This window comes from Oncorhynchus keta, unplaced genomic scaffold (genome assembly GCF_023373465.1).
Source record: "Oncorhynchus keta strain PuntledgeMale-10-30-2019 unplaced genomic scaffold, Oket_V2 Un_contig_3930_pilon_pilon, whole genome shotgun sequence".
Taxonomy (NCBI): Eukaryota; Metazoa; Chordata; class Actinopteri; order Salmoniformes; family Salmonidae; genus Oncorhynchus; species Oncorhynchus keta.
This window is the reverse complement of record NW_026287508.1, coordinates 21,087-33,085: the sequence shown is the minus strand read 5'-3', so window position 1 is coordinate 33,085 and position 11,999 is coordinate 21,087. Positions and strand designations below refer to the sequence as shown.

The 11,999-nt window shown below is 47.0% G+C and overlaps 1 protein-coding gene across 1 annotated transcript in view; it reads left to right on the top strand.

Moving 5' to 3' along the window:
* Nucleotides 1-5: 5 nt before the first annotated feature.
* Nucleotides 6-11,999, top strand: part of LOC127924298 (probable E3 ubiquitin-protein ligase HERC1) — a gene marked incomplete at its 3' end in the record, with an annotated part of 31,890 nt that continues 19,896 nt past the window's right edge. The window contains exons 1-6 of the mRNA XM_052508907.1: nucleotides 6-10; nucleotides 569-578; nucleotides 1,263-1,427; nucleotides 4,715-4,954; nucleotides 5,474-5,557; nucleotides 8,676-8,901. Of these exons, the coding sequence (XP_052364867.1) occupies nucleotides 6-10; nucleotides 569-578; nucleotides 1,263-1,427; nucleotides 4,715-4,954; nucleotides 5,474-5,557; nucleotides 8,676-8,901 (730 nt within the window). The remainder of the gene's footprint in view (nucleotides 11-568; nucleotides 579-1,262; nucleotides 1,428-4,714; nucleotides 4,955-5,473; nucleotides 5,558-8,675; nucleotides 8,902-11,999) is intronic.

Below are 11,999 nucleotides of genomic sequence, written 5' to 3'. Positions count from 1 at the left end.
TTATGATGAGGTAGCTGGTAAAAGGTGAGGTCCTAATAGGAGGATTTGATGAGGTAGCTGGTAAAAGGTGAGGTCCTAATAGGAGGATATGATGAGGTAGCTGGTAAAAGGTGAGGTCCTAATAAGAGGATTTGATGAGGTAGCTGGTAAAAGGTGAGGTCCTAATAGAAGGATTTGATGAGGTAGCTGGTAAAAGGTGAGGTCCTAATAGGAGGATATGATGAGGTAGCTGGTAAAAGGTGAGGTCCAAATAGGAGGATATGATGAGGTAGCTGGTAAAAGGTGAGGTCCTAATAGGAGGATTTGATGAGGTAGCTGGTAAAAGGTGAGGTCCTAATAAGAGGATTTGATGAGGTAGCTGGTAAAAGGTGAGGTCCTAATAGGAGGATTTGATGAGGTAGCTGGTAAAAGGTGAGGTCCTAATAGGAGGATATGATGAGATAGCTGGTAAAAGGTGAGGTCCTAATAAGAGGATTTGATGAGGTAGCTGGTAAAAGGTGAGGTGTTTGATGAGGTAGCTGGTAAAAGGTGAGGTCCTAATAGGTGGTGGATGAGTCTCTGGTAAAAGCTGGCTGACTGTATGATGAGGAAGCTCCCAAAAGGTGGGTCCAATACACCATTAGATGAAGGAGAAAGGTAAAAGGAGCTGGTCCTACAGGTAAGGACAACTTATAATGCTCTCTATCACTTCTTCTTTCTTCTTCTTTCTCTTTCTTCTTCTTATTTCTTTCTTCTTCTTCTTTCTCTTTCTTCTTCTTTCTTCTTCTTCTTTCTCTTTATTCTTCTTTCTTTTTCTTTCTTCTTCTTTCTCTTTCTTCTTCTTTCTTTCTTCTTTCTTCTTCTTCTTTCTTTCTTCTTTCTTCTTCTTCTTTCTTTTTCTTTCTTCTTCTTCTTTCTTTTTCTTTCTTCTTCTTCTTTCTTTTTCTTTCTTCTTCTTCTTTCTTCTTCTTTCTTTCTTTCTTCTTCTTTCTTTTTCTTTCTTTTTCTTTCTTCTTCTTTTCTTTTCTTTCTTTCTTTCTTCTTCTTCTTTCTTTTTCTTTCTTCTTCTTCTTTCTTTTTCTTTCTTTCTTCTTCTTTCTTCTTCTTCTTCTTCTTCTTCTTCTTCTTCTTCTTCTTCTTCTTCTTCTTTCTTCTTCTTTCTTCTTTTTCTTTCTTTTCTCAGACTTTTTCTTATTATTATTTTTTTCTTCTATACTTTGTCTTCTTCTCTGTGAATTAACTGGCTCGCAATCTGACTAACTGATTCATCCGTCTGTCCCCAGGGCGAGGAGGAGGATGAGAACCTTCCCATCCAGGAGGTGTCGTTTGACCCGGAGAAGACTCAGTGTTGTGTGGTGGAGAATGGCCAGGGTCTGACCCACGGCAGCGGGGGGAAGGGATATGGACTGGCCTCTACCGGCATCTCCTCTGGGTGCTACCAGTGGAAGGTACAAGTACATCTCCTCTGGGTGCTACCAGTGGCATGTGAAAACACGCCTACTGTCCCGTTGCTAACGTCTGAGAGGAAATGCCATGTGAAAACACGCCTACTGTCCCGTTGCTAACGTCTGAGAGGAAATGGCATCTGCAGTAATGACGCCTACTGTCCCTGCTGAGTCTTCAGTAGGAGCTGCCTGCTGAAAACTTCAGCCTAATGTCCCCGTTCTGCTGTCTTGCATGTAATGAGCTCCTTCTGTGCGTCTTCTAATGACGTTCTGAGAGGAAATGCCATGCTCCACGTTCTGCTGTCTTCAGTAATGAGCTCCCGTTCTGCTGAGTCTTCAGTAATGAGCTCCCGTTGCTGACGTCTTCTGAGCTCTCTTTCTCAGTAATGAGCTCCCGTTCTGCTGAGTCTTCAGTAATGAGCTCCCGTTCTGCTGTCTTCAGTAATGAGCTCCTGTTCTGCTGAGTCTTCAGTAATGAGCTCCTTCTGCTGAGTCTTCTGAGCTCTTCTGCTGCTCTTCAGTAATGAGCTCCCGTTCTGCTGTCTTCAGTAATGAGCTCCCGTTCTGTTCTGCTGAGTCTTCAGTAATGAGCTCCCTTTCTGCTGAGTCTTCAGTAATGAGCTCCCGTTCTTTGCGTCTTCAGTAATGAGCTCCCGTTCTGCTGTCTTCAGTAATGAGCTCCCGTTCTGCTGTCTTCAGTAATGAGCTCCCGTTCTGCTGAGTCTTCAGTAATGAGCTCCCGTTCTGCTGAGTCTTCAGTAATGAGCTCCCGTTCTGCTGAGTCTTCAGTAATGAGCTCCCGTTCTGCTGAGTCTTCAGTAATGAGCTCCCGTTCTGCTGAGTCTTCAGTAATGAGCTCCCGTTCTGCTGCGTCTTCAGTAATGAGCTCCCGTTCTGCTGAGTCTTCAGTAATGAGCTCCCGTTCTGCTGAGTCTTCAGTAATGAGCTCCCGTTCTGCTGAGTCTTCAGTAATGAGCTCCCGTTCTGCTGAGTCTTCAGTAATGAGCTCCCGTTCTGCTGAGTCTTCAGTAATGAGCTCCCGTTCTGCTGTCTCCAGTCTCCCGTTCTGCTGAGTCTTCAAATGAGCTCCCGTTCTGCTGAGTCTTCAGTAATGAGCTCCCGTTCTGCAGTGTCTCCTGCTGAGTCTTCAAATGAGCTCCCGTTCTGCTGCGTCTTCAGTAATGAGCTCCCGTTCTGCTGTCTTCAGTAATGAGCTCCCGTTCTGCTGAGTCTTCATGTAATGAGCTCCTGTTCTGCTGCGTCTTCAGTAATGAGCTCCCCCGTTCTGCTGTCTTCAGTAATGAGCTCCCGTTCTGCTGTCTTCAGTAATGAGCTCCCGTTCTGCTGTCTTCAGTAATGAGCTCCCGTCTGCTGAGTCTTCAGTAATGAGCTCCCGTTCTGCTGAGTCTTCAGTAATGAGCTCCCGTTCTGCTGAGTCTTCAGTAATGAGCTCCCTACTGTCTTCAGTAATGAGCTCCCGTTCTGCTGATCTTCAGTAATGAGCTCCCGTTCTGCTGAGTCTTCAGTAATGAGCTCCCGTTCTGCTGAGTCTTCAGTAATGAGCTCCCGTTCTGCTGAGTCTTCAGTAATGAGCTCCCGTTCTGCTGAGTCTTCAGTAATGAGCTCCCGTTCTGCTGCGTCTTCAGTAATGAGCTCCCGTTCTGCTGAGTCTTCAGTAATGAGCTCCCGTTCTGCTGTCTTCAGTAATGAGCTCCCGTTCTGCTGTCTTCAGTAATGAGCTCCCGTTCTGCTGTCTTCAGTAATGAGCTCCCGTTCTGCTGAGTCTTCAGTAATGAGCTCCCGTTCTGCTGAGTCTTCAGTAATGAGCTCCCGTTCTGCTGAGTCTTCAGTAATGAGCTCCCGTTCTGCTGAGTCTTCAGTAATGAGCTCCCGTTCTGCTGAGTCTTCAGTAATGAGCTCCCGTTCTGCTGTCTTCAGTAATGAGCTCCCGTTCTGCTGCGTCTTCAGTAATGAGCTCCCGTTCTGCTGCGTCTTCAGTAATGAGCTACCGTTCTGCTGTCTTCATTAATGAGCTCCCGTTCTGCTGAGTCTTCAGTCTCCCGTTCTGCTGAGTCTTCAAATGAGCTCCCGTTCTGCTGAGTCTTCAGTAATGAGCTCCCGTTCTGCTGAGTCTTCAGTAATGAGCTCCCGTTCTGCTGAGTCTTCAGTAATGAGCTCCCGTTCTGCTGTCTTCAGTAATGAGCTCCCGTTCTGCTGAGTCTTCAGTAATGAGCTCCCGTTCTGCTGTCTTCAGTAATGAGCTCCCGTTCTGCTGAGTCTTCAGTAATGAGCTCCCGTTCTGCTGAGTCTTCAGTAATGAGCTCCCGTTCTGCTGAGTCTTCAGTAATGAGCTCCCGTTCTGCTGAGTCTTCAGTAATGAGCTCCCGTTCTGCTGAGTCTTCAGTAATGAGCTCCCGTTCTGCTGAGTCTTCAGTAATGAGCTCCCGTTCTGCTGAGTCTTCAGTAATGAGCTCCCGTTCTGCTGTCTTCAGTAATGAGCTCCCGTTCTGCTGAGTCTTCAGTAATGAGCTCCCGTTCTGCTGAGTCTTCAGTAATGAGCTCCCGTTCTGCTGAGTCTTCAGTAATGAGCTCCCGTTCTGCTGAGTCTTCAGTAATGAGCTCCCGTTCTGCTGAGTCTTCAGTAATGAGCTCCCGTTCTGCTGTCTTCAGTAATGAGCTTCCCGTTCTGCTGAGTCTTCAGTAATGAGCTTCCCGTTCTGCTGAGTCTTCAGTAATGAGCTTCCCGTTCTGCTGAGTCTTCAGTAATGAGCTCCCGTTTCCTGTATGTCAGTAATGAGCTCCCGTTCTGCTGTCTTCAGTAATGAGCTCCCGTTCTGCTGAGTCTTCAGTAATGAGCCCCCCTTTCTGCTGAGTCGTCAGTAATGAGCTCCCGTTCTGCTGATTCTTCAGTAATGAGCTCCCGTTCTGCTGAGTCTTCAGTAATGAGCTCCCGTTCTGCTGAGTCTTCAGTAATGAGCTCCCGTTCTGCTGAGTCTTCAGTAATGAGCTCCCGTTCTGCTGTCTTCAGTAATCAGCTCCCGTTCTGCTGAGTCTTCAGTAATGAGCTCCCGTTCTGCTGTCTTCAGTAATGAGCTCCCGTTCTGCTGAGTCTTCAGTAATGAGCTCCCATTTCCTGTATGTCAGTAATGAGCTCCCGTTCTGCTGTCTTCAGTAATGAGCTTCCCGTTCTGCTGAGTCTTCAATAATGAGCTCCCGTTTCCTGTCTTCAGTAATGAGCTCCCGTTTCCTGTATGTCATAACATTGTGTCATTGTTTGTTTCTACCTGTAGTTCTACATTGTGAAGGAGAACCGTGGGAACGAGGGGACGTGCGTCGGGGTGTCCCGTTGGCCTGTCCACGACTTCAACCACCGCACCACGTCAGACATGTGGCTGTACCGGGCCTACAGCGGGAACCTGTACCACAACGGAGAGCAGACCCTCACCCTCTCCTCCTTCACCCAGGGAGACTACATCACCTGTGTGTTGGACATGGAGGCACGCACCATCTCCTTCGGGAAGAACGGAGAGGTCAGAACATAAAGCTACTGTCAGTTTGGCCTTTTCTCACCTCAGTTCAGAGATGCTTTTCACTGTGACTGGCCCTTTGAGCCAGACTATAAACTCTTCCCAAAACAATTAAAACCCCATGATGAGATCAATATCTATTAGCAGGGTCCCCCCCCAAGACAGACAGTTTACAGTCTGAAACCTAGAGACTAAAGACACCAGGGTGTTACCCCCCTCTTAGAGACACTAGAGTGCCCCCCCTTAGAGACACCAGAGTGCCCCCCTAGAGACACCAGAGTGCCCCCCTAGAGACACCAGAGTGCCCCCCTAGAGACACCAGAGTGCCCCCCATAGAGACACTAGGGTGTTACCCCCCAGAGACACCAGAGTGCCCCCCTCTAGAGACACCCCCTAGAGCTCCCCCTCTAGAGACACCAGTGCCCCCCCCTAGAGACACCAGAGTGCCCCCCACCTAGAGACACCAGAGTGTTTGAGACAGTCTCTGCTGTGTTTACAGAAGCCTGTTATTGTTCTCCACAGGAGCCCAAGTTAGCCTTCGAGGACGTGGACGCCACAGAGCTCTACCCCTGTGTCATGTTCTACAGCAGTAACCCTGGAGAGAAGGTAAGACAACGCTGAACCTAGAACCTAGTTCAACCTAGAACCTAGTTAAACCTACAACCTAGTTAAACCTACAACCTAGTTAAACCTACAACCTAGAACCTAGTTAAACCTAGAACCTAGTTAAACCTAGAACCTAGTTAAACCTAGAACCTAGTTAAACCTACAACCTATTTAAACTTAGAACCTAGTTAAACTTAGAACCTAGTTAAACCTAGAACCTAAAACCTATAACCTATTTAAACATTGAACCTATTTAAACCTAGAACCTAGTTAAACATTGAACCTAGTTAAACCTAGAACCTAGTTAAACCTATAACCTATTTAAACTTAGAACCTAGTTAAACCTATAACCTAGTTAAACATTGAACCTAGTTAAACCTATAACCTAGTTAAACATTGAACCTAGTTAAACATTGAACCTATTTAAACCTAGAACCTAGTTAAACATTGAACCTAGTTAAACATTGAACCTATTTAAACCTAGAACCTAGTTAAACATTGAACCTATTTAAACCTAGAACCTAGTTAAACATTGAACCTAGTTAAATATAGAACCTAGTTAAACATTGAACCTATTTAAACCTAGAACCTAGTTAAACATTGAACCTAGTTAAATATAGAACCTAGTTAAACATTGAACCTATTTAAACCTAGAACCTAGTTAAACCTAGAACCTATTTAAATATAGAACCTAGTTAAACATTGAACCTATTTAAACCTCAACTGTAAGGTCTGTTCAAACTACTCGTCAGATTGTTCTATCTTGCCATTGTTAGTTCGGTCATTATTACCTTACGCCTGCCATGTTTTTAAGTTATTCAAAAACAACTTGGAACTTTACGAGAACTCAGTTGGATAAATTGATTGTTTGATGATGAAGTTGAGTGTAAGGATGAGCAGGTTAGGGTTTGGCCTTTTGGTAGGCCGTCATTGTAAATAAGAATTTGTTCTTAACTGACTTGCCTAGTTAAATAAAGGTAACCCACCTAAACATAGACAAGTTAGTTAGCCTAGCCTATAACCCATCTAAACATAGACAAGTAAGTTAGCCTAGCCTATAACCCACCTAAATATAGACAGGTTAGTTAGCTTAGCCTATAACCCACCTAAATATAGACAAGTAAGTTAGCCTAGCCTATAAACCCCCTAAACATAGACACGTTAGTTAGCCTAGCCTATAACCCATCTAAACATAGACACGTTAGTTAGCCTAGCCTATAACCCACCTAAACATAGACACGTTAGTTAGCCCAGCCTATAACCCACCTAAACATAGACACGTTAGTTAGCCTAGGCTATAACCCACCTAAACATAGACACGTTAGTTAGCCTAGCCTATAACCCACCTAAACATAGACACGTTAGTTAGCCTAGCCTATAACCCACCTAAACATAGACACGTTAGTTAGCCTATAACCCACCTAAACATAGACAGGCTAGTTAGCCTAGCCAGTAACCCACCTAAACATAGACACGTTAGTTAGCCTATAACCCACCTAAACATAGACACGTTAGTTAGCCTAGCCTATAACCCACCTAAACATAGACACGTTAGTTAGCCTAGCCTATAAACCCACCTAAACATAGACACGTTAGTTAGACTAGCCTATAACCCCACCTAAACATAGACACGTTAGTTAGCCTAGCCTATAAACCCACCTAAACATAGACACGTTAGTTAGCCTAGCCTATAACCCATCTAAACATAGACACGTTAGTTAGCCTATAACCCACCTAAACATAGACACGTTAGTTAGCCTAGCCTATAACCCACCTAAACATAGACACGTTAGTTAGCCTAGCCTATAAACCCCCTAAACATAGACACGTTAGTTAGCCTATAACCCACCTAAACATAGACACGTTAGTTAGCCTAGCCTATAAACCCACCTAAACATAGACACGTTAGTTAGCCTAGCCTTTAAACCACCTAAACATAGACACGTGAGTTAGCCTAGCCTATAACCCACCTAAACATAGACACGTTAGTTAGCCTAGCCTATAAACCCCCTAAACATAGACACGTTAGTTAGCCTATAACCCACCTAAACATAGACACGTTAGTTAGCCTAGCCTATAACACACCTAAACATAGACACGTTAGTTAGCCTAGCCTATAAACCCACCTAAACATAGACACGTTAGTTAGCCTAGCCTATAACCCACCTAAACATAGACACGTTAGTTAGCCTAGCCTATAACCCACCTAAACATAGACACGTTAGTTAGCCTAGCCTATAACACACCTAAACATAGACACGTTAGTTAGCCTAGCCTATAAACCCACCTAAACATAGACACGTTAGTTAGCCTAGCCTATAACACACCTAAACATAGACACGTTAGTTAGCCTAGCCTATAAACCCACCTAAACATAGACACGTTAGTTAGCCTAGCCTATAACACACCTAAACATAGACACGTTAGTTAGCCTAGCCTATAACCCACCTAAACATAGACACGTTAGTTAGCCTAGCCTATAACCCACCTAAACATAGACACGTTAGTTAGCCTAGCCTATAACCCACCTAAACATAGACACGTTAGTTAGCCTAGCCTATAAACCACCTAAACATAGACACGTTAGTTAGCCTATAACCCACCTAAACATAGACACGTTAGTTAGCCTAGCCTATAAACCCACCTAAACATAGACACGTTAGTTAGCCTAGCCTATAACCCACCTAAACATAGACACGTTAGTTAGCCTAGCCTATAACCCACCTAAACATAGACACGTTAGTTAGCCTAGCCTATAACCCACCTAAACATAGACAATAACCGTTAAAATACACAATAACATGAGTTTGTTAAAGACAGAGTGTATTGGCATCAGAACCATTAAGCCTGGGGGCCTTCGCACCAAACAGATGGTGTGGTCTTGATTCATCAACATGCCCTGTTCCATGTGGAATTATTCATCCATTTAGTAAATATCAAACAACATCCTGAATAAACCACATCCAACGTCTGTGTATCAAAAAGAAGATAAATCAGGGTTACAAACCAACATTTTTCTTTCGTTCTTTCTTTTTCCCCCAACTGGCCAAATTGCAGCTGTTTCTCTTGTCTCCGGGTGAAGATATGTGTCTCACTGCTCCCTAACTCTCTGTTCCAGGTGAAGATCTGTGATATGCAGATGCGGGGTACCCCTCGTGACCTCCTGCCCGGTGATCCTATCTGCAGCCCTGTGGCCACAGTCCTGGCTGAGGCCACCACACAGCTCATCAGGATCCTGCACCGCACCGACCACTGGACACACTGCATCAACAAGATCATGATGGAGAGGCTGCACAAAATCAAACCCTGCTTCAGAGACTCAGCCAACGGTACTGGAGGAGGAGGTGAGAGGAGAGGAGAGGAGAGGAGAGGAGAGGAGGGGGGGAGGAGAGGGGGGGAGGAGGGGAGAGGAGGGGGGAGGAGAGGAGGGAGGGAGGGGGGGAGGAGGAGGGGGAGGGGGAGGAGAGGGGGGGGAGAGGAGAGGAGGAGGGAGAGAGGAGAGGAGGAGGAGGGGAGAGGAGAGGGGAGGAGGAGGAGGGAGAGAGGGGAGCCAGGGGGTAGGGGAGGGGGGAGGAGGGAGGGGGAGGAGGAGAGGAGGGAGGGGGAGGAGGAGAGGGAGGGGGGAGGGGAGGAGAGAAGAGAGGGGAGGGAGAGGAGAGGTTACACGAGGAGACTCAGCCAACGGTAGGAGGAGGGGAGGGAGGGAGAGGAGAGGAGGGAGAGGAGGGAGGGGAGGAGGGGGAGGGAGGAGTAGGGGGGAGGAGGAGAGGAGGGGGAAGAGGGGAGGAGGGAGGGAGGGGGGAGAGGAGGGAGGAGAGGAGAGGAGAGGAGAGGGGAGGAGGAGAGGGGGGAGGGAGGAGAGGAGAGAGAGGAGGGGAGAGGAGGAGAGGGGAGAGGGGGAGAGAGAGGAGAGGTAGGAGAGGAGGGGAGAGGAGGAGGAGAGGAGAGAGAGAGAGGGGGGGGGAGAGGAGAGGAGAGGGAGGAGAGAAGGTGAGAGGGGAGAGAGGAGGGAGGGGAGGGGGAGAGGGGAGAGGAGAGAGGGGGGGAGAGAATAGGAGGAGGGGGAGAGGACAGAGAGGAGAGGGTTGAGGGAGGGAGAAGACAGGACATTAGAGAAGGGAGGTTGAGGAGAGGAGAGAAGGTGAGAGGACATTATAGAAGGGAGGTTGAGGAGAAGAGAGGAGGTGAGAGGACATTAGAGAAGGGAGGTTGAGGAGAGAGGACATTAGAGAAGGGAGATTGAGGAGAGAGGTGAGAGGACATAGAAGGGAGGTTGAGGAGAGGAGGTGAGAGGACATTAGAGAAGGGAGGTTGAGGAGAGGAGAGAGGAGGTGAGAGGACATTAGAGAAGGGAGGTTGAGGAGAGGAGGTGAGAGGACATTAGAGAAGGGAGGTTGTGGTGAGAGGACATTAGAAAAGGGAGGTTGAGGAGAGAGGTGAGAGGATATTAGAGAAGGGAGGTTGAGGAGAGGAGGTGAGAGGACATTAGAGAAGGGAGGTTGTGGTGAGAGGACATTAGAAAAGGGAGGTTGAGGAGAGAGGTGAAAGGATATTAGAGAAGGGAGGTTGAGGAGAGGAGAGAGGACATTAGAGAAGGGAGGTTGAGGAGAGGAGAGGAGAAAGGAGGTGAGAGGACATTAGAGAAGGGAGGTTGAGGAGAGGAGAGAGGACATTAGAGAAGGGAGGTTGAGGAGAGGAGAAAGGTGAGAGGACATTAGAGAAGGGAGGTTGAGGAGAGGAGAGGAGAAAGGAGGTGAGAGGACATTAGAGAAGGGAGGTTGAGGAGAGGAGAGAGGACATTAGAGAAGGGAGGTTGAGGAGAGGAGAAAGGAGGTGAGAGGACATTAGAGAAGGGAGGTTGAGGAGAGGAGAGGAGAAAGGAGGTGAGAGGACATTAGAGAAGGGAGGTTGAGGAGAGGAGAGAGGACATTAGAGAAGGGAGGTTGAGGAGAGGAGAAAGGAGGTGAGAGGACATTAGAGAAGGGAGGTTGAGGAGAGAAGGTGAGAGGACATTAGAGAAGGGAGGTTGAGGAGAGGAGAAAGGAGGTGAGAGGACATTAGAGAAGGGAGGTTGAGGAGAGGAGAGGAGAAAGGAGGTGAGAGGACATTAGAGAAGGGAGGTTGAGGAGAGGAGAGAGGACATTAGATAAGGGAGGTTGAGGATAGGAGAGGAGAAAGGAGGTGAGAGAATATTAGAGAAGGGAGGTTGAGGAGAGAGGTGAGAGGACATCAGAGAAGGGAGGTTGAGGAGAGAGGTGAGAGGACATCAGAGAAGGGAGGTTGAGGAGAGAGGACATTAGAGAAGGAGGTTGAGGAGAGGAGAGGAGAAAGGAGGTGAGAGGACATTAGAGAAGGGAGGTTGAGGAGAGAGGTGAGAGGACATCAGAGAAGGGAGGTTGAGGAGAGAGGTGAGAGGACATCAGAGAAGGGAGGTTGAGGAGAGAGGACATCAGAGAAGGGAGGTGGAGGAGAGATGTGGACTTCACTGTCTGCTTTGTGTCATGTCACCAAGGCAGTTTAAAGTACAGTAGACCAACTCATTGGTCTATGAGGATCAAGTTGGATCAACTTAGGGCTTCTGTTGCTCATTGGATAAAGTTAGGGCCTGTGTTGCTCATTGGATCAAGTTAGGGCTTGTGTTGCTCATTGGATAAAGTTAGGGCTTGTGTTGCTCATTGGATAAAGTTAGGGCCTGTGTTGCTCATTGGATCAAGTTGGGGCTTGTGATGCTCATTGGATAAAGTTAGGGCTTGTGTTGCTCATTGGATCAAGTTGGGGCTTGTGTTGCTCATTGGATAACGTTAGGGCCTGTGTTGCTCATTGGATAAAGTTAGGGCTTGTGATGCTCATTGGATAAAGTTAGGGCTTGTGTTGCTCATTGGATAAAGTTAGGGCCTGTGTTGCTCATTGGATCAAGTTAGGGCTTGTGTTGCTCATTGGATCAAGTTAGGGCTTGTGTTGCTCATTGGATCAAGTTAGGGCTTGTGTTGCTCATTGGATCAAGTTAGGGCTTGTGTTGCTCATTGGATCAAGTTAGGGCTTGTGTTGCTCATTGGATCAAGTTAGGGCTTGTGTTGCTCATTGGATCAAGTTAGGGCTTGTGTTGCTCATTGGATCAAGTTGGGGCTTGTTGCTCATTGGATAAAGTTAGGGCCTGTGTTGCTCATTGGATCAAGTTAGGGCCTGTGTTGCTCATTGGATCAAGTTGGGGCTTGTTGCTCATTGGATAAAGTTAGGGTTTGTGATGCTCATTGGATAAAGTTAGGGCCTGTGTTGCTCATTGGATCAAGTTAGGGCTTGTGTTGCTCATTGGATAAAGTTAGGGCTTGTGTTGCTCATTGGATAAAGTTAGGGCCTGTGTTGCTCATTGGATCAAGTTGGGGCTTGTGATGCTCATTGGATAAAGTTAGGGCTTGTGTTGCTCATTGGATCAAGTTGGGGC